This window comes from Oreochromis aureus, linkage group 14 (genome assembly GCF_013358895.1).
Source record: "Oreochromis aureus strain Israel breed Guangdong linkage group 14, ZZ_aureus, whole genome shotgun sequence".
Lineage (NCBI taxonomy): Eukaryota > Metazoa > Chordata > Actinopteri > Cichliformes > Cichlidae > Oreochromis > Oreochromis aureus.
The window spans coordinates 19,155,423-19,176,587 of record NC_052955.1 but is presented as its reverse complement, the minus strand read 5'-3'; the positions used below and the strand labels follow the sequence as shown (position 1 = coordinate 19,176,587).

The window sequence follows — 21,165 nt, the reverse complement described above, 5'->3', positions numbered from 1 at the left end:
TGGCTTTTGTAGTACTTTTGTAGTTCTTGAAAAATAAATGTTGCTTTTGATATGTAATCCAGTGTTTTATTTTTGCAATATAACTCAAAGTCACACATACACTTACTGGACCCTTTATTAGGTCCTCCTAACTAGTACAAGGTTGATAATCACTTTTGCCTTACTTCTTCGTGACATAGATTCAAAAAGGATGTGGGAAACATTTCTCAGAGACTTGGGTCCATATTGACATGATAGCATCAGACAGTTGCTGCAGATTTATCAGCTAGACATCCATGACGAGTCTCTTAATTCCATTCCAACCCAGAGTTGTTCTATTGTATTGAGATCAGTGTAAAGTGTAAAGTGTGTTGTGTTAGTCCCCGAAGGGAAATTACTCCTCTGCATTTAACCCATTCACCCAGTGAAGCAGTGGGCAGCCACCAGTGCAGCGCCCGGGGAGCAGTGTGTAGGGACGGTACCTTGCTCAGGGGTACCTCAGGGTAGCCGTTCAGTGGGGTCGAACCCCCGACCTTCCGATCATGGGGCAGACACTCTACCTACTGAGCTATCCCTGCCCACAGGTCACTGTGGAGGGCATTTGAGTACAGTGAACACATTTTCATGTTTAAGAAACCAGCTTGAGCTTTGGGGCATGGAATGTTACCTTGTTGGAAACAGCCATGAGAAGATGGGAATTCTGTAATCATAAAGTATAACAAGAAACTGTTTTCGACACCTTTACACCAGCAGCAGCAGCTTGAACCATTGCTACAAGGCAGGATGGCTGACCCAACCATCCAAATTCTTTAGACTCTTCTGCTGCTGTAGCTCATTTGCTTCAAGGTTTGATGTTGTGCATTTAGAGTTGCTCTTCTGCATTTCTTGTGTTTATATGAGTTACTGTTGCCTTTCTATCAGCTTGACGCAATCTAGCCATATTCCTCGAATTCTAAATAAAAACAATGTTAGAGGTCAGGTATTAACGGAGTGAAGTCCCTGTACTTTGTTGACCATAAGGGGGCAGTATAAAGTAATATCTTGATTGGGTTTTGCCCAAGATGCAAAAGAACAAAGTAGATGTTTTATATTTCTTTAATCTCCAGGCATGCTGAACAAATTATTTATCTGCTGGCAAAGTGGGCTATAATCTGATTGTGAAAATAAAAGTTTGATAATAATGAATTTAATAATGATAAAGAAATTATTTCTTCTTCACTGTATTGTTAATTTAAGGTCTTTGGGTGTTTGTTTGAGGCTGGGATGACACTGAAACATTTAACAGCACACAATTAAGAATAGAACAATCATCGCAGTTACCAAGTTAACATTGTTTTTATTGTCTTTGCAAATGACTCAGATATATTAAACAACAACGACAACAAAATGGAAAATATTCACAAATATTAACCCTCATGGCACTCATACTCAAGTCCAACTATTTAATATATGATATAATAAAGTACATTTTTCAGTAAAGAAACAGTTTTAAAACAAATTCAGGTTTATTTCCTGTTGGAATGAGTTTTGGTTGAGTGCAACAGTTAACCAACTGCAATAAATTTGACAAAAACAAATTCTGCAGTATTTTTGGGAGAAATTCCCTTGCAGTGAAGGAAATAACTTGGTGAACACTAGTCTGAATATTCCGGCTAAAGCGAGAGTATTTTAAAGTTGCTGTGGACGCATGACTACTTTGACACTCATGATGGAGCCAATATACAATATGATCTATGAATGTTTATATTGAATGTATGTGTAGACTTGTGACCTAAATCCTCTGTGCATAAAGTGAGGTCCTTTAGTTCTCACTTTCCACTTAAAGTGCTAAATCATCTCGAGGTCAGAAGTATCACACCTGCAGTCCTGCAAAAAAAGAAAAAAAAAAAAAGTGCCTTTGCCCTTTAATAGGGTGATCATCTAAAATAGCACAATAAATGCATTAAACTCTCAGACCTTTTGTCACTTTAAAATATTTCCAATACCTGATAATAAGGTCTGTTAATGTTCAACTGCTACAGAGAAAGTTAACCGTAAAACGACACATACCACACCAATAGTCAAGGCACACAGTAATCAAGTACATTATATCTGAAGCTTGCCAGACAAACTCCAAACATAAGAGACACAAAAAAAAACTTCACAACACAGTGTTTGCAGCAATTAGTGTCAATATAGATAAAATAAACTTTGATGATTATTCTCTAAGAAAAACAAAACAACAACACAAGTCAGTTACTTGGGTCTGACATATGCACATACAAAGACAAAAATGCTTTAAAAAAACAAAACATGTATAACATTCTGCTATAAAGATCCCAAACATACCAGTGCACACAGCTACAGCTATTTTTCCCCTGAGATAACGAATATGAAATGGCAGAAGCAGCACCTGATGTGTGTTTGATGAAGTGTGTGTGTGTGTGTGCGCACTGTGTTTATGCATATGGCTGTGTTTCCGTTTCCATTTTGCTGTTGAGATCCTCAACTTCCCCTCTCTCTGCAACCTTTTCTCACCTTTAGGCAACCAAAATGAAAAAGAGAGAGAGAGAAAAAAAAAAGACAGGTTTGTTTAAGTTTCACAGTCTATCAGAGGTAGACCGCACTGGATTCTCGTGGTGGTTGTTTGTCACAGTGGATGACATCATGGGTGTTTCTGTAGAGATGAAATAGAAATCATCTTGAGGATTGTATATATTAAATTACAGTTTTTAATATTTTTGAGGTAAATTCTTAAACAGTGAAGTGACAAACATGCTGCGATGTGACTTCCTTTCAACATTCAATGTGGCATTATTAATCCATATGCAGTACCTCAATGACTGTTTGGATCCAGTTGAGCATCACTTCCACGTTGGAGTAAACACCTGGCTTTCCCTTCCGGGCACAGCCAACGCCCCAGCTCACCACGCCTACCAGATTCCAATTGGACTCAGTGATGTGCACCAAAGGGCCTCCACTGTCCCCCTGACATTTAAAATACATTTTAAAAAGTTCGTTCACCAAAAATGACTATAATACCCAAAATACAAAATCTAATGTAACACCTTTAATTAATTCAAATTAGAAAATAAATTGGAGGCCTGTTACCTGGCAGGCATCAACCTTCCCTTCTGGGAAGCCAGCACAGAGCATCCTATTTGTTATTGCGCTACCGTAGACTGTGTAGCTGGAACATGCTGACTGAGCTATCAGAGGGACATTGGCCTCCTGCAGTATGTCAGAAACTGCACCTGAAGGCAGAACACAAGCACACAATGTTTGCAACCTCATAGACAGGCAAAAGTATCTTTTCTGTTTTCATTATCAGTTGATAAAGAATAGGTTACATGTTGGATTTCTTACCATTTTCCCGTTGGTATCCCCACCCTGTCACAGTCATGTAGGTTCCAGCTGTGATGACATAGTCTTTAGGAGGCAGACAAACTGGTCTTCTGATATCTGGAAGAAAAACATTTAATAAAGTGGACATTGTTATTTGTTTTATGTAACTTTGAGAGTTTGAAAATACATAAAGATATAAGCTAATTACACAGACTGAATATAAGTTACTACGTAGTGAGAAGCTTGCTATTTGATGCCACTAGAGGGCAACAGAGAGGTGGTTGAGCCTACTGAATACAAACATAAGGAATACAATTTAAACTAACCTGACACTGTGATCGGCCTAGTGAGTCTCATCAGTGCTATGTCATAGTCATTTGTTTCTGCATTGTAGTCTCCATTCACTATAACTCTGTCCACAGAGGAGCCTCCCAGTGTGATTATATTTGTCTGGCCTGACACCACTGCCCATTGCCTCAACTCCCTATTATTTCTGCAAGAATCAAAAACAAAAGAAGGAAGCGGGATCATGAGGTTAATGAATAAGACAAAGCAAATTTAGTGGAAACGATATACTATGGTAACTATACTGACCCAGTGAAGCAGTGGGCAGCAGTGACTACCCAGCGCGGTGACACCAGTGAGCCTCCACATGTATGTTGGCCAGACCGCTGCAGGCTGACCTGCCACGGCCAGTGGTCAATGGATGTATCAGTGCCCCCAACGATGCGATGCTCAGGGCCCACTTTTCCACAGTCTAATAAGATATAATATTGTTATTTGCAAGGACCCGTGGTTCATTTCAAACTGCTTTTTATATTATGTCTGTTTATTTGCTTTCTTCAGAAACCTCTTTGAGCTGTTAGGATTGAAGGAAGCTACTTTGTTATATGTTGCTAGGAAAGATTTCTGCTGTTTCCTGGAGACATGTATGGGCCTGTTAGTGTGAAACTCTTCACACAACCAAGTAGTTTTCCACCTACAAAGCCGAGAACCCCACTCTACCTTGTTAGGTGTTGTAAACAGCATTAGTGATAGGTGCTGCCTTTGTAAAAATAAAACTCACCTGAACAGGATAAAGATACTACAGATCCAGAGTTGCATACACTGCTGTTGAAGAGATAAAAGAGGAGTAGGTCAAATGCCAGGCATTATTCATATGATCACAAAACAATTGCTAACTTGTCTTTACCCCCATGCAGAATTTCGTTTGCATTTCTGCTGGGGTTTTATACAAAGTAAAATCTTTGTTTTGTTCACTTTCGTAAAGGATAAGATAGAAGGAACAAAAACTGTGGGACTTTTTGTCTTTCAGGAATAGAAACTAAAGACTCATTTGAATAGGTTGTATATGAAGAGGGGAAAAAAAGTGAAATCTAAAAGAGAAAAGGAGAGAAGAAGTGAAGATTTTCCTAACAAACAGGGATACCAAGCATGGGAAGTGTATATTGGCATCCTGTTTTTAGCTAAATGCAGAAGTAACTCGCAAGGAGCCGGTGCTTCTTTGTAAGAATAAATTTAACAGAAAGTGACACACAGAAGATTCCCTTATTAGCATTTCTATTTTCTCTAGTTTATGTCGCAATAGCAAAACATGAAGTCATGATTTGGCTCCTTTATGATGACATCTTCCTTACCGGTCAGCAGTGGCTTGTTGTATAGGCGTGTTTGAGGTCCCTGGCCTGACAGCTGTGAATGGTCCTGTTTTCATCGGTGACATTAAGGAGCTTACTAAGATGTTTTTGCTAGTAGGCTTCCTGTGGAAGCAAGAAGGGGGGGGTGATTTTATCCTTGATTTCAGATCACATAACAGATGTTAAATTTGCAAGGTATTCCTCAAATATAAACACCTTGTGATAGTAAACTCACATTGTGTATCCCAGTTGTGTACATGCTGTCTGTGTGTGCGCTTGGGTCCAGTCGTCAGCACAAACAGTCCGCCAACCTGAGTCTGGACTGTAAACTTGCAAGACCTGATCATTCGACTGGAGTCGCACTGGAGAGCGGAATGAGGAGGAAGAGGAGGCATTTTTCAGTTTTTCGTTCATTTATGATGACAAAGAAAGAGTGGGGAGTGCACTCTACCTGGAAATGTAGTGTTTACTTTAAAGGTTGTCATGCAGGTAATTTCATCTTCTGCTCCTGCACAGTCAATGTGCCCATCGCAGGTTTTGTCTAACGGGATGAATTTCACTGACCGTGTGCAAAAGAAGTATTTACTTTCAATCAAGTTTTTAACTGAAAAGAAAAGAGAGGGACAGGAATCACAAGTGTGTGGCCAGTTTTACATATTGCAGTATGTAAAGTGTGTTTTGAGGGAGTACATTTTCAGGAATTGTAACTCACTGAAGTATGCTGCAATGGCCAGTATGCCCAGTATCAACAGAACTGTCAGTGTAGTGATCAACACTTTCTTGATCTTCGCTCTCTTCTCTCTCGGGGTGTTTGGAGCCGTCATGGGCCTTCTGTGGCGTCCTGGCCGAGGACCTGCAGGAAGAATAATAATTTGAAGTGAGATAATAGAATGGAAAAAGAAACGTAAGGACGCAATCAACAGGAAACTGCGATAGCAGAATAGAAACCGCAGAACAGAGACCAAAAAGGGTAGAGAAATTTGTCAAGATGGAAAAAAAAAAGAGTGTGCACTGCAAATTCTTATTACTGCCTGGCCTGACTGTTTCCAAGTATTTATCATAATATTCATAAAAACATTATTTCAGCGCAGCAAAAATACATATATTGATCCCAAACCAACACAAACATAGCTTACCTGGGTTCGTAGGATTTAATGGCCTTGAGGTTTCCTCAGGGAGCTGAGCAGCTGTCTGAGGACAGAAGAGACAAAAGCAAAGGTGAGGACTGGTGTGTAATCTGCACTTCATCACATCAGGTGTCTGTGCCTCTAGGTTATACCTCCTTCAACTCCCTGAACATGGACATGCTTAATTTACCATGCGACCATGCAAATGTCAGTAAGTAGCTGAGCTTGCACAAACTCTTTCAGCAGAGCTTTTTTTGTGTTTAGTTCCAGATAAGTGTTTAAACATGTGTAAAAATAGCTCTCTTAAACTTGAGTTTCTTACAGCGCCTTGCTCTTCTCGATTGTGTCGTGTCTTGCTCTGAGTTGGAATGTTTGTGTGTGAAACACTGGACCCAATTTCCTTGTCTACTTGTGACTGATCACACCTGCCGTACATCTGCCCATCTAGACAGCTGTGAATAAAAGGTGGGCCTTCATCTCCTCCTCTGTTACATTGTTCAGTCTACTAACATGATGGTATCAGTGGTCGTTAGGCCACTGATACCAGGACTAATTAGCTTTGATTACCTTTTGTTGCTTTAGCTAGGGTCGTTTGGGTTTTTTTGGATTAACATCATTCCTGTAATTCAGCCCGATCTGCCATTTTGTCTGTATGTTTCTATTATTCACCAGTGCTAAAGCCAATCAACCTCTAACCCATTTCCTCTTTCAGCTCTCACCCAGCCAACCACAGTAGGCCTGCCCCACCTGTTTTCACAGCTTTTTCAAGTGCTGGCACTTCAGCACGCTCAGCCCTTCTGCCAGTAACCAACATCTCCTCCCTGCATACTCATGGTTTTACCATTTCTACAATTCTCTAAGTATTAACAACAAACCGGTTGATCTGTCTTTTATGGGTCTGCATTTGTAGATTGGTGCATAAAATACAATCTATGTCTAGTGGAGGATCACAGAAAATGACCAGTTATGCACGGATGACAGGGAGTAGTTGTAATGTGTTAGTCACATTAAAACTATGTGTCTTTTTGGAAAAATCACCCAAGCACAAAATACACCGACAGTAAAAAGTATCCTGTGTAGTGAGGAGTAGTATGACAGGCTCTACTTGGGCTCAGTGAATCTTCTGTTCAACTGGAGCTGATACTGTGGAAACAGTTTAAACTGATAAATCAGGGTGAGTGTCCTTCACATAAAAGGAATCAGGTTAAAGGCCCATATTATGCAAGTCAAACAGCTTGTGTAAGTGCATACAGTCCATTTCAGTCACAAAATTTCAGTCACGAGTAATGCCTCTATTCTTTTTGTTTCATTTTCATACTTTGGCTTTCAGATTAGGAAATGTGTCTAAATGACCTAACTACAGAAGACTTAAGACAGCAGCAGGTCCATGCTTTCAAATCAGCACACTTACTGATGACACCTTGATTTTGTGATTTTTTTCATAAAGTTGAATTGTCCTTGAAAATAGCTCTCCAGTGTCTTTTTAAAAATGTATACCTTAAACAGACTTTAGTTAGAGACATGATTGTTTTTTCAGTAAGCTCATTTTACTTTGGTCTCTTTAGTGGAGATGGGTAACACCAAATGGGGTAATAGGAGCAGACTTAGTTATTTACCTATGGTCTTTCAATCTGAGTTCTTATTATTAAGTTGTCTTAATAATCCTTTTTTCCTTCTTACCTTTTTGCTTAACAACACACAAAGTGGCTGGCTAGCTTACATTAGCCACAGCATAGCAAGATGTTACTTAAGCTCATACATAACAGTTGTTCAAAGGTGACTTTTGGTAATATTATTGACATGGTTACTGTATATATAGTAACCAGTTATCCATCCCTTATATATGCACTCTGCACCATTGCACCCTAGATATGCTATACGTGTTGTTATGTGTTGCTATTGTCTATGTCATGTTGATGCCATGTTGTCAGTATTGTCTGTTTTGTACACATAGAGCAAAGAAATAACTAGAGATTAATTCCTTGTATATGTACACATATTTGCTATAGCAAGCTGATTCTGATGGTCAGTAATGATAACTAATGTAACTAATGAAGCATATCAAATATGTCATGGAAGAGATTTGGGGTTTAGCCAGTGACTGGTTACATTCACATTAAAAAGACATTAAAAAAGGTATTTGGTGCTGAGCTTGAAGAGCTTTACAGAGCTTTGTGGTCAAAAACAGATGCTCCAAAGCAATTACTCAACTTGCAGGCGCCTTAATAATTTTCCTTCTTTCACTCATTCGTTGCCTGTACTACACCAGAAAGTCAGTCACTATGAGATACAAGATATGTGTCCCTTGTTCAATTATTAGTCAGAGTAGCTTATTTCATTCTCTCATTCACTCAGTCATTTCTTCAGCTCTGAGGTGTCTCACACCCATACACCATTAAGCTATTATGTGCATATTCATTACGTCCAACCGGTCCCTTTCCTGCCTCTCTAGCCCTCATTAGCTGTTGTTGACAAGACAAGCTACTTTCAGACATCATTGCAGGGGAGGATACTTGGGATATGGTAAGATGGAGGCATATGAGCAGCCAAAAAAGAAGAAAAAGAGGAGAACTGTGACATGTTGTTTGGCATTTACAGATTTTATCAGGGCTATAGTCCATAATCTGAGAGTAACAGGGGTGTTTGTCCTTTCCTGAGTTCCTGATTTTGAAACTTAAATGTTTCAGATCATCAAACAAATTTAAATATTAGACAAAAATAACACAAGTTAACACAAAATGCAGTTTCTAAATGAAAGTGTTTATTGCTTAGGGGAAAAAAATTCAAACCTTCACGGCCCTGTGTGAAAAAGTGATTGCCCCCTAAACCTCAAAAGTGGTTGGGCCACCCTTAGCAGAAAAAACTGCAATCAAGCATTTGTGATAACTGGCAATGAGTGTTTTACAGAGCTGTGGAAGAATTTTGCTCCACTCATCTTTGCAGAATTGTTGTAATTCAGCCACATTGGAGGGTTTTCGAGCATGAACCACCTTTTTAAGGTCATACCACAGCATTTCAGTGGGATTCAGGTCAGGATTTTGACTAGGCCACTCCAAAGTCTTCATGTTGTTTTTATTAAGCCATACAGAGGTGGACTTGCTGGTGTGTTTTGGATCATTGTCCTGCTGCAGAGCACACTTGGGTTCTACACAAACAAATGGCTGCACATTCTCCTCCATGTCTTGATAGACCAGCAAAATTCATGGTTCCATTTACCACAGCAATTCCTCCAGGTCCTGAGGCAGCAAAACAGCCCCAGACCATCACAGTACTGCAACCACATTAACTCTCAGTATGATGTTCCCTTTTGGAAATGCTGTGTTAGTTTTATGCCAGATGTAACGGGACTCAGACCCTCCAGAGGGTTCAGCTTTCGTCTCATCAGTCCACAGAGTATTTTCCCAAAAGTCCTGGGGATCATCGAGATGTTTTTTGTTTTTATGTTCCTTTTGGTCAGCAGTGGTTTTCTCCTTGAACTCTCCCATGGATCTTATTATTTTTACCAGTCTCTTTCTTATTAATGAATGATGAACTCTGACTTTAACTGAGACATATGAAGCCTGTGGTTGTTAAAGTTTGTTCTGGGGTCTTTTGTGACCTCCTGGATGAGTCATCGATGTGCTCTTGTAGTAATGTTGGTCAGCCGTTCACTCCTTGGAAGCTTCGCTGGTGGTCCAAGTTTTCTCAGTTTGTGTATAATGGCTCACGCTGTGGTTCACTGGAGTCCCAAAGCCTTAGAAGTGGCTTTATAACCCTTTCCAGACTGATAGTGTAGATGACAATGACTTAGATTGCGGCATGATGTGTTGCTTATTAAGATCTTTTAGTCTGCTTTACTTTGTTAGAAAGGTTCTTTTTAAGCAATTTCTTGATTCAACAGTAGTCAGGCCTGAGTGTGCTTAATGAAATTGAACTCAGCTTTCCATAAAATGTAGTTAATTCATCATTTAAGTAGAGGGAAAGCGACTTTTTCCACACAGGACCAGGTAGGTTTTGATAACATTTCTCCCTTAATCAAAGACATCATCATTTAAAATATAAATTTTGGGTTTAGTCAGGTTACCTTTGTCTAATATTTAAATTTGTTTGATGATCTGAAACATATAAGTGCAATAAATATGCAGAAATAAAAAAAAAAACAACCTAGAAAATCAGGAAGGGGGCAAGTACTTTTTCACACCACAGTATATGCTGGTAAAATATCTTAGCTTTGTTCAGGTTCCCAAAACACTTGATAAACTTGTTTAGCTTCTTTATTTCTTGTGCAATAAAGGGACTAGAAAAAAATCTAATTGAAAAGTATGGTGTTTCTGTCATACTGCTGTAAACTGCATGTAGCATGTAATTAAGCTCACAGTACATCTCAAACATTTAGTTGATATTCAGAGAGAATTTTTTTTGTGCGTGTTGTGTTGTTATTATTACACTTCATCTTTCAAATCTGTAGTATAAACAGCTAGTAAGAGCTAACACCTTTTTGCCTCCAGGCAAAAAAATGAGTCAAAGTGTGTTCATAAATTTCACACAGCAGCGAGCAAAATACCGTGGTGAAAGTGTACAACACAGAAAAATTCCCATGGCTTCGGCTCAGTTTCTGTTAGAGTGATTGTCATGCTTGACTGCCATTACTGTTCCTCAAGTTCAGTCAACTTTACAATTAAAATCACAAGTTGTGTTCTTAATATGAATTTAAAGCTACGTCCACACGTACCCGGGTATTTTTGAAAACGGAGATTTTTCTATGCGTTTGCACCTTTCGTCCACACGTAAACGGCGTTTTCGGTCACTGAAAACGGAGATTTTTAAAAACGCCTGCCAGGGTGGATATTTCCGAAAACTCCGTTTTTGCATTTACGTGTGGACGAGGAAAACGGAGAAAACGCAGCGTCAAAGGTGTGCGTCTTTTTTGACGTCACACTGTGCGCCACGTTATTGTTTCGGTGAAATGAATTTCTACAATACTGTTACTGTTAATTGTACTCTCTGCAGTGTTTAAATGCTTATATATACACACACAGTTACTGCCCCTCCACACATAGGACTCGGTTCTGCTTCTATGCCCCATCTTTGTTTACTATTTCCTACCGAGGCTTCTAGACTTCTGATTGGCCAACATTTCTACACGGTTAGGAATATATCGCCACCTGTTGCTTTGGCATGTTCCTAGCAGCGTTTTCCTTCATTTCTGCGTTTACGTGTGGACGGGATTAGTTTTTAAAACGGAAAATCTCCGTTTTCAAAAATACCCGTGTACGTGTGGACGTAGCCTTAAACTCTATAGTCTTTAATAGGAATTAGATAAACATTTTACTGAACAAAACTGGTGAAATCTTGTTCTGTACTGTGCTGTGTGAAATAATGACTACATTTTCAACTTCCCTCTTAAAGTTCCTCAAATGCTACTGTAATGTTATTCCCCCTTGAAAAACGCAAACCTTTACTTGCTTATCCCCAGCATCTTAGCAACATATGCCAACATTTTGAACCTCAACCACTTTTATGCCTTTCACAAACAAAGGTCATCTGTGTTGTGGTATACTCAGTTATGACTGCTAGTCTCACTGCATTTCATAGCATGCTAGTCATGTGGTTTCGCCTGTAGCATTATACTGTAGATAAAGTGTCACATCAATGTGGCTGTTGACTGGCCTATTAGAAGATTTTAGTGTACGGTGTATTTTGTTACAGAGGAGTAGCTCGAAGAGCACTTTTCATCTGCCTGCTGTTCTACTTTTGTCTTGTCCTCACAGCTTTTCATCCACTGCATTACAACTACATTTAGCGTAGCACGTATGCATCAGATAGCGGGTACAAAAACACAACATGCAGGTCACTAACCAGTGAGGACTTTCCAGAACCAAAACCAAAACCAAAACACACAGATTAAAACTGGGAACAGTTATTTTCTTTAATTTTCACTTCTGCTTATTTTTGATGCAGAAGTATCAGGTAATCCACCCCTCCATTTGCACATTTATGTGTCACTAGTCTTAATTTGGTAGCACTACAGAGAAATATGAAGGCTAAAGTTCGAAAACAGATCAAATAACTGTGATTGTGTTTCAGTGGAAATGTACAAGTTGCATAGAGAGAGGGGCGAAGAATGCTGTTGGACAGGTTTCCTTTCTTTCTTTTTTTCCCTGAACGGTAGCTCAGTAGCTCTATGCTGGTTTTGCTCATGTGCTTCCTGAGGTAATGGTCACATTCAGTTTTCAGCTTAAAGCACGAGAGTTGAATATAACGTACAAATAAATGTGACACCTTCCTCTTTATTTCATTTACCAACATTTCACAATTCTCATAGAAATCCAGTATATTTCAGGTCTATGCAATAGGCTTTGTGGCACTTTTGCAAATAACATAAGAATTTTACTCTCCTACAGTAAACATGCTGTTTAGCTGTAGTTAGTCTATATCCATATACTTAAAAAATAAATAAACAAAAAAAGCAATATAAGGTGATTCTGAGATTTCACCTGCCCAGCTTATTCATTTTCTCAGAGTTTAAAAATAAAACATTCACCATATTCATTAACTATTTCATTTTTAACCACTGTTAGTCAATACACAGTCACAAAAGAACCACATAGACCCATCCCTGAAACCAACTGGAAGTAACGTTTATGGGGGGGAGAATAAACAGTAGGAGAAAGTAGGTTATCGTCTTGTGGTATAAATTACAGTTATTTCGGGAAGTAATAAAAGCAGGATGAACAAAATAGTGGGCAGGCCATTCGACATGGAAAACCAGGAAGTGGGCTAAAGAAATTTGCCTTGAGTGAACCTTCCTGTAAAAAAAGCATTGTCATGCCATGAGATATGACGACAGTGTGTAGTTGGAAACTTAGATGTTGTCGTCGGTACCAAGAGAAATGTAAACTATTTTATGAGTCAGGGCAATATTTCAAAACAGCCTGGAAGTACTAGTTAGTCACGTGTTATTCAGAGCAACAACTAAACTTTTTATGAAAAACACTGGGAGTGCTGTACTGGATCAAAAACATTGTTGCTAATGTTTGCTCTTCAAAAGGCCAGTGGTGAAGTACAAGTGGAAAAAATTGACAGCCTCTAAGACCAAGGACTTCTACTGATAACAATGACTTGCTATGAATAGAAGTCCTTGGTTTTATTTGGCTGTTAACCAAAATACTGTATGTAAATATAAATGTCCTTTATACATTAATTTTAAAAAACCAACAAAAACCAACAACTATGTATTTGGAGTTAAGGATACTCCTTCTAAGGGTATAACTTGCAGTCGCAATAAGGTGAGATTCCTTCTGGATTGCCACCTACAGTAGACTTTTTTAATAAGCCTAGCTGATTCATACAGTGGACTGCTGCCAGGGAAGCCTTGAAGGGAAAAAGTATAACTGGGTCAAGTTTAACAGAAAAAAGCCCTTGATACGGTAAGCCTGTTGTTCAAGTATGTTTGCCTTACTGCCTTGTTGTAGTAACACACACACAAACACACACACACAGACAAGACTATTAAAAGCATCGCTGTGAAACCTTGTTGCTTTTGAAGAGTATGAAGTTACAAATTTTAATGTAACAAATACCTAGATCTCTCTCTCTCCATAAAAAGACTTGGCTGGAATTATTCTTTATGAATCCTGAAATGAGTAAACGCACACTCTTCTTGTATAACCACAAAATGTGTTTGCGTTAGTTGTTACTCAGTTTTGTGGGTCTAACATTAATGGCTGTCTTTTCCATGTGGTGATATTGTGAAAAGTATTGTATTCTACATACGGCCTTGCTCTACATTCAAATATCAAAAATTCTATTGGCAAAATTATGAATGTGAAATGTTCCTGCATGCTACTGCTACTGATCACGGACCATTGATAAAGTCCTCTAAATATACCACTACGCAACATCTGTTCTGGTTTTGTATGAGCTATCATTTCAACATAGCTGCTGTTGTAAGTAATTACAATGCAAAAGGTCTATCCAGTGTCTTTATATTACGTTAAATATTATTACCACGTAATATCCAGAGGTCATTATTCAAATCATTTCTCACAGGCAAGCCATTGACTGTCCACTTACATGATGTAAATAAAGTTGATTGTACTTCCAGTTGCACTTACCCACATGGTGAAGGTTTCTCTTTTGGTAAGGCCTTGATGTAGCTTGTCACAGAGTACAGAGTAAACACTGCCCTCCCTTTCAGGAGGTGGTATTCCTCAGAAACTTTGCTGTCCCTTGGTTATCTTTGTCCCCTTCCTCTTACCGTCCTGGCTCAGATTAGTCTCTCACTGTCTTCCTCTTTCCTTACTGTTTTCTTTCTGTAGTAATATAACTTAATCAGATACCCCTCTTCAAAACGCCAAGGCCGCAATTACGTGTGATAGTATGTAGCATTTCAAATCAACACAGAGAGCTACGATCGAGTCCCACTGACAAAACAAAACTAAAGTCCAGGTAACCTGACACTTTAACCCTCCTCTTTTCCTTGCTCTCTGTCTCTCTCTACCTGTGTGCTTTTCTCATTTCTGTCCCTCCTCCCACACCATCCTCCCAATCTAAACTTCTTCAGCCTCCGGACATAAAGCACATTCTCTTTATATTTTTCTCCTGTTGTGTTCTTTAGCCCCCCGTCAGTCATTCTTTGGCTTTCAAATTTTACCCAAACACACATTCAAGTGGCAAGCCCTCTGCATGTATACAAATGGATGCAAAAACACAAAAGTAACACACAAACCCAGTAAAACATGATATTTCCAGTGGCACGGAGTACGCTCGGAGGTTTAGGTGTGTCTCCCATCTGTTTTTGTTTTGACAGTCTAATGAGAAGTCTGTTGGTATTAGTCAGTGCCCTGTCTGACATCAACGTCATGAAATGGTGCACGTCCATACAAGCAAACTGTGTACAAAATCACTGTGATGCAGAGGCGAATACATTTCAATATGCTTTCATTCTATATGTTATGCAAATTGAATTTAATAATGGAATGGCAGTAGTTGCACAACTGCTTTGGAAAGATTGCTGGAATACTTTGTGTGCAAGTATACCACAGTTGTAGTGACTGCTGAGATTGTGGGTCCAACATCCCTGACTGTGTTAGCCATGCTGCAGAATATCTCTGCTTAAAATTCTGAAGAGCTAAATTATCTTGGTGCATAAATTAAGGTGCATTCAGTGACCATCCTGGTCACTTGGTCAGAGCTTCTAAAAATTAAGCCACTGTGAATGTCATGGGACACTGAGCATAAACACCAGAGCAAGAACAAAAGCTTGATTGGGAGTGTGCGAGAGAGAAGACTGATAAGGTCAGCCGAGGAGAAAGAACCATTGTAATAAACAGGAACTGACTGTGCTGTTTGACCTGGTCTACAAAAAGCAGTAACACTTCGTCAATTGGACTCTCATATGCTATCATCAGTTGTCTCATAGCATACACTTTATAAGAAAATGGAGGGACTGATAGTACTTCAGGTGAGCTGCTACAATATACAGGTAGAATTGCCGAAGTAAATCAATTTGAAGCTAATCATTTTTGCTTAGGTCTCTTTCAGCCAATAACTGCTGTTACTTTGTTGGAATTCAGGCTGGGGTAGAATTAATAAGACATTTAGAGCCTCCACCCTGAATTATAATGCATGAATTCTTTTTGTGAGTTTACCCATTGAAGCCTGTGGAAAATTGTCATCGCAAGCAGCATTACACAGTTTGCAAAGAAAATCAGGCATCATTTGTATTCCCCTTTGCTATACTACATTTCTCACAGGCAAACATTGTAAGTTGCGTGAATGCTGCAGTTGCAATATTTACCCTCTCCAACAGTGTGACATGATTAAACAATAGCTGACAAAATGTTTGCACACACAATTAAAGAGAAGACGAGAGAAAGCCAGGGATCTAATAAAGCTATTGTACGCCCTTGTTTGAGTCCATTAAAAGACTGCTTCATTTTTTTTAATCCTATCAGTTCTGTGACGTGACATCCAGCCACATGCAGATAAAATTAATTAACTTCTTTGTGGAAGCCACCTGTTGTTTGTATCTTCTGTTTTCTTTTAAATCTAGTTGTGTGCAAAGCTCAAGGACTGCATGAACGTCCTGCTAATAAGTTACATATTAACTTAAATACATGTGTGTTTCTGCTGAGACTCAGTAGTGACAATGAACATGAAATAAATAAGAGAACTTCCAATTTTCAAGCGTTTTTATTGCTTATTCTACAAAAGCATTCTTGAGCAACGATTATTTTAGCAGCAGATTTGAAAATTGTGCAAACCTCTGAAGAATTTAAGCAGAGAGTGATTTTTTAATCTAATCTCCTGTTAAAATGGCTAATAATGTTGTATTTGACTATGTTCAACTTTAGCCCATTATGAATGGATTTAACGCATACACGTTAAGCTTTCCGTTTCTTTTCAATGACGTCAGAGATTGATCTTATCATTCCATGAATTTCAGTGAAAGAATATTCATCTGAAGAACTTGAAAATGTGTTGGACTACAGAAATTTAAAATCCGGGAATCCCCTTTAAAGCTAACACATCTTTATCAGCTATGCTCTTATCAGAGTTTAGTAAAGCCGAAACTTGGAAACAGAATTATGAAAGTTTTCTCTGAGCTGGTGAAGTTCCCCATATCTAATACTCATACAGGATGCTGTTCTTTCCTCAGTTCTCCCTTTCCTGGATGAATACAATAAAACACACATAATGACAGAGAAATTACCTAGATGCCATCACGATTGCAAAGTTGCAAAGTTGCAAAAAAAAAAAAAAAAAAGCGAGAAATAGAGCAGCAGGACTACAAAAAATACTAATTACATTAACACAGATAAACATATATTGCTTTTCCTTACTTGAGAAATGGCTGTCACTGTCAGTCTTTCTCAGTGAAGTTCTCGGTAAAGCATCTGGAGAACAGAGAGCAGCCTGGTTGGAAGTGACACCTGGTATGCAAACTTCCACTCTGTAGACCGCTTACCTGAATGTTCCCTCTCTCTCTCCCTCTCTCTCTCTCTCGCCCTCACATGCCTGGTCAATTTACCACCAAAGCTATTTCACTACTACCTCCCCACCAGTTAACGCAAGCCCTCCTTTGTCCACACAGGTGTGCATTTTGTGAAACTTGATATGTCCTCAAGAAAGCTGTGAGACTCAAAAACTAAACGGTTAATGATTAACAATCTCACATTTCAACTTCCCGGGTCTCTCCACTTTCATCTCAAATCATTCCTTTTGTAAAAATAGGATCATTAAATAAGACTGAAATTTGTTTTAGCTCAAGACAAAAGTGACTCAAAAGACACAAACAGATAAATCCGTTTAGATATGTATTATATTTTAAGATAATAGTGCTATTTTGGAACATGAGTGGACTAGATAAAGCAAATAGGGTTCATTTTCTTATCGGAATACGAATGTCTATCTTAATAAAACTCTAAGTATGTGAGCCGTGGAAAGTAAAATATGCCGTGTGGTTTAATTGTAGAGATTTCCCAGAAACTATGATCACAACTCTTGTATCTATTTCTACCGGGAACACACTCAGTTGTGTTATTGTGCCACCTGCCACCCACCCGCAGCATAGGGACTACTGCCTTATGCCCAGAAGCGCACTCTTTTACGGTACTTATGTGTGCCACAAGCAGTGAATCTCGATCGTGAAAGACGATATCTTCATAGACACAGGGCGGCGCAGCCTGGTTTTCTATGATTATTGTCATTACAGAGGATCAGTGACACTTCTCAGTGTGATGTGATAGTAAAAAAATACTTTACTGTAAATTTGCTAACTTATTTCCAATAATTTTTTTAAAGATTCTTTTCAAGAAATGAGTGGATTCCCACTCTTATCAACCATTTCCGACCCTACAGAAACCATTTCCTACATTACCACTGGTAATGCTGATGCCTGTGGAATTTTTCTGAAATTTATGAAAAAGTATTTCCTGGTCTGATGACCGTCAATTTGTGCTGCAGCACACAGATGTCAGAATTAGGCATAAACAACATGAACTCATGAATCGGACTGGTGGTGGTATAATACTGTGAAGGATATTTTCTTGGTATATTTTGGCCCCTTAGCATCAACTGAGTGTTATTTAAATGCCACAGCCTATGTGATCATTACTGCTGATCATACCCTTCCCTTTATGACTACAGTGCACCCATTTCCTGATGGCTGTATCAAACTTGCTTCTTGAACATGATAATGGGTTCACTGTACTCAAATGGCCTCCACAGTCTCTGTAACTTCTGTAACTTACTGATGGCCATTGTATGATTTGTCAATATCATGTTTATATATATTGATATTAAAAGGCCTGAACAGGAAAAAAAAAAAAAGGCCTCCACAGTCACCATATTGTTGTTATTGGGAAAAACTGACATATGCACTACAGTTTTGCAAAAAGATTACTGAAGGCAAAAAATGAGACCTGGGATTAAAAATAAGGCTCACAATCAAAGATACTGTTAATCATGTTACTACAAATAACAATAAACATCAAACTAACAGTTTCTGTTTGATAGAAATATCGAATATCAGGTTTAGTTTTGTATGCACATCTCAGTCAGTCATCTGGCTTTGGGTGTAAGTACTGCATCAGGAAGCGTTGCTCTGTGAGCCAAGCTTCTAATCAGCAAGCAGCAGCATTTGTGGACATCAGCAACGTGCAGCCACAGGAATGCAGTGACTGGGCAGACCTTGACAAAGGTCAAAATAGATGAAACTGCAGTTTGATTCAGTGAGAATCACTATGCACATATAGATGCTTTGGGACTACAGGTTACACTGCTAGTCTAAATACATGTGAAGTTTTTTGTTTGCTGTTCACATGCAAAGTGCCACAAACACATTTGTGTAACAAATGTAAGCAACGAGCCAGCAGAGCAAGATATTTTGTCACCACTGCACAGCAGATCAATGATGGTAAGAAGTCGGGGTGAATGTCTTATGGTTTCAATACTTATTTAACTGTTACAAGCTAATGCTTACTGTGATGATTATCTTATTTTAAGAATAACAGGAAGTACATGTTATTATGGTTAAAAATTTGGATGATTTAAAATTATGACCTTATGATGCTGCACAAGAAAAGTCAGTGACAAAAACCCTCAGCAGGAGCCAGAACTGAGAGCAAATACTGTTAATGTGGCTGGTTGACTCAAACTAGACGGGCTAAGCGAGATAAATAATGCGCAAACGGATAATTCAAAAGTGGAGCACAACTGCAACACCAATGTCTTTGCTCTCATTTGGTTCCCACAAGTAATTGCTACTATTCCACATCATAAATACCTGGAGATGAAACAGCATTAAGGGTAGAAAAGTTGAATAATGGAAGGAAAAATAAAAGGTCACTTATATGCGTGTACTAACACATGTAGCTTAAATTCCAGATAAATGTGGAGGTGTTAAAGACATCTTGATCTGAGTCCATCAGCAGCAAGAGAATGTGTCACATTTATCAGTTTAAGATATGCAGTTAGGGAAGGCATTTAACTTGCTGTGCAGCGTTGTGGTTTGCATTTTGTGGTTAGGCTCGTGATGTCAGAGTATGATTCACTCAGACAGTTTTAATAACAGGAAACATTTCACCACTGGTAATGGCTCGTGCATAAGTGCTAACACGTCTTTTAGACTTGTTTTGCACAGTTCTTGTTAAATCGTGGTGAGTTTATAGCAACCGTTTTCTGTTCTCATGTACAACAACACACAGATAGACAAAAAAATATGCACAATATAATACAATAACATACAATATACATATTCAGCTTACTATCAAGAAAACCTATGAAGGACAAAAAATATAAAAAATATAAAAAAAAATATAAAAATGAAGTTCTGGAGCTGGTGGGTCACTGCATTGGATTCTCCTTGTATATTCTAAAGAAGCCCACTTATTCTGTGATACTTTCACAGGGGAAACAGTAAATAAAAAAAACAACTAGCCAGTAACAAAAAATTATCTTCTGGATGGAAACTTTTATTTTACACTTGTGACTTTTTACACTTAAGCAAAAACCTTTGCAGCTTGTGTATTTTCAGACTTCTTTGTATGTACTTTGTGACTCAATACCAATTCTGCTTTTTGACTCAGATCTATTCATATGCTGTTTCACCCAGGTGAAATTTGGTTTCACCTACTGTTTGCTGTCACAGAGATGTGTGATAACTCAGCCATCCAGCAGGAGTCCCAATGCACCACCTAAATCAGGTGTCAAAAAGATGGAAAGTGAAGGTAAAGGTTTTCATGTACAAGACTTTTCTACTCAACTTGAGCACTTAAAGCAGTTTGTATAACATGCCTCATTCCCCCATTCATACAATCACTTTTTCCTACATTTAAGTACTTTATATCTAACATTCACACTCCAACTGCAAGTCTAGTTAACTTATCAGGAGCATCCTGGTGTTCATTCTCATGCCTAAGATACTGATACAGGGGCAAAGGGCCTGCAGTCTGTATCTTAATGCCAAAAGAGAACCAGAGATTGAACCACCAATTTGATCTGATTTAGAGTCACAAAATAGTCACATCACAAATGTAAGGCTGTATGCTCAAGATAGTATTCTTAAAGCTTAACTTTCTACTTTTGAGTTTGAGTGTCTGGATATTTAATCATCAAACTGGCGACTAATTTGTTAAAAGATTTTCCACTGCTCGCAGAGTGACAATGCAAAAGAATGACAGGCTAGTAGAACCACTTCTATTGTTCTAGCAATTGTTAATGAAGGGAGGGTAGAAGACGTGGAGAATATAGAAAGAAGATGAACTGGTTTTAAAGCACGACTGGTATGGGGACATGGAAAAGCAGACGCAGGCAAAGAGAGCAGAAGACGGAGAACTCTGCCTTTGGTCTAGTTCACAGTTGAGGCAAATAACTTAAAAAAGGCTGATGTAAAGTCGAGAAAGTGAGTGACATAGCTCAACTCCAAAGAGACGGGGGAGACTCAAAGAAAGAAAAGTGATAACAACAGTCATCCTGAGAAGTCAACTATGGGGAATGGTGGTAAGAGTCTTTAAGCTGCGATACCTTTTTGTAGTTTTGTTTACAGTAAGTGTGACACACACAAGTAAAGTATCAAAAACTGTTCTGTGTAATGAGTCAGACTTATCTTTCTTGTC

General features: G+C 38.7%; 1 protein-coding gene across 5 annotated transcripts; it reads right to left on the bottom strand.

The window, feature by feature from the left end:
- Window positions 1–1,291: 1,291 nt before the first annotated feature.
- tmprss4a (transmembrane serine protease 4a) lies at window positions 1,292–17,005 on the bottom strand. Of its 5 annotated transcripts, none has more exons than XM_031732856.2 (13): window positions 16,891–17,005; window positions 6,074–6,128; window positions 5,650–5,790; window positions 5,389–5,541; window positions 5,173–5,299; window positions 4,941–5,060; window positions 4,370–4,413; window positions 3,898–4,060; window positions 3,630–3,796; window positions 3,325–3,420; window positions 3,070–3,212; window positions 2,794–2,946; window positions 1,292–2,635 (listed from the first exon to the last, which is right to left on the bottom strand). In XM_031732856.2, exons 3-13 carry the CDS (start codon window positions 5,759–5,761, stop codon window positions 2,624–2,626), a joined length of 1,290 nt encoding a protein of 429 aa, XP_031588716.1. In that variant the 5' UTR covers window positions 5,762–5,790; window positions 6,074–6,128; window positions 16,891–17,005; the 3' UTR covers window positions 1,292–2,623. The 5 variants fall into 5 exon arrangements, with proteins under 5 accessions (XP_031588716.1, XP_031588712.1, XP_031588717.1 ...); XM_031732852.2 differs by lacking the exon at window positions 16,891–17,005 and adding an exon at window positions 14,161–14,506; XM_031732857.2 differs by lacking the exon at window positions 16,891–17,005 and adding an exon at window positions 6,632–6,800.
- Between the last annotated feature and the right edge of the window lie 4,160 nt (window positions 17,006–21,165).

What these genes read in the sequence shown, in the direction of transcription:
- tmprss4a (XM_031732853.2), bottom strand. Translation starts at nt 6,500, where the DNA reads ATGTACGGCAGGTGTGATCAGTCACAAGTAGACAAGGAAATTGGGTCC. An exon ending in AGTAAACACTACATTTCCAG is followed by an intron (nt 5,300 to 5,388) that starts GTAGAGTGCACT and finishes TCCGCTCTCCAG; the next exon opens with TGCGACTCCAGTCGAATGAT. An exon ending in AGTATCTTTATCCTGTTCAG is followed by an intron (nt 4,061 to 4,369) that starts GTGAGTTTTATT and finishes ATATCTTATTAG; the next exon opens with ACTGTGGAAAAGTGGGCCCT.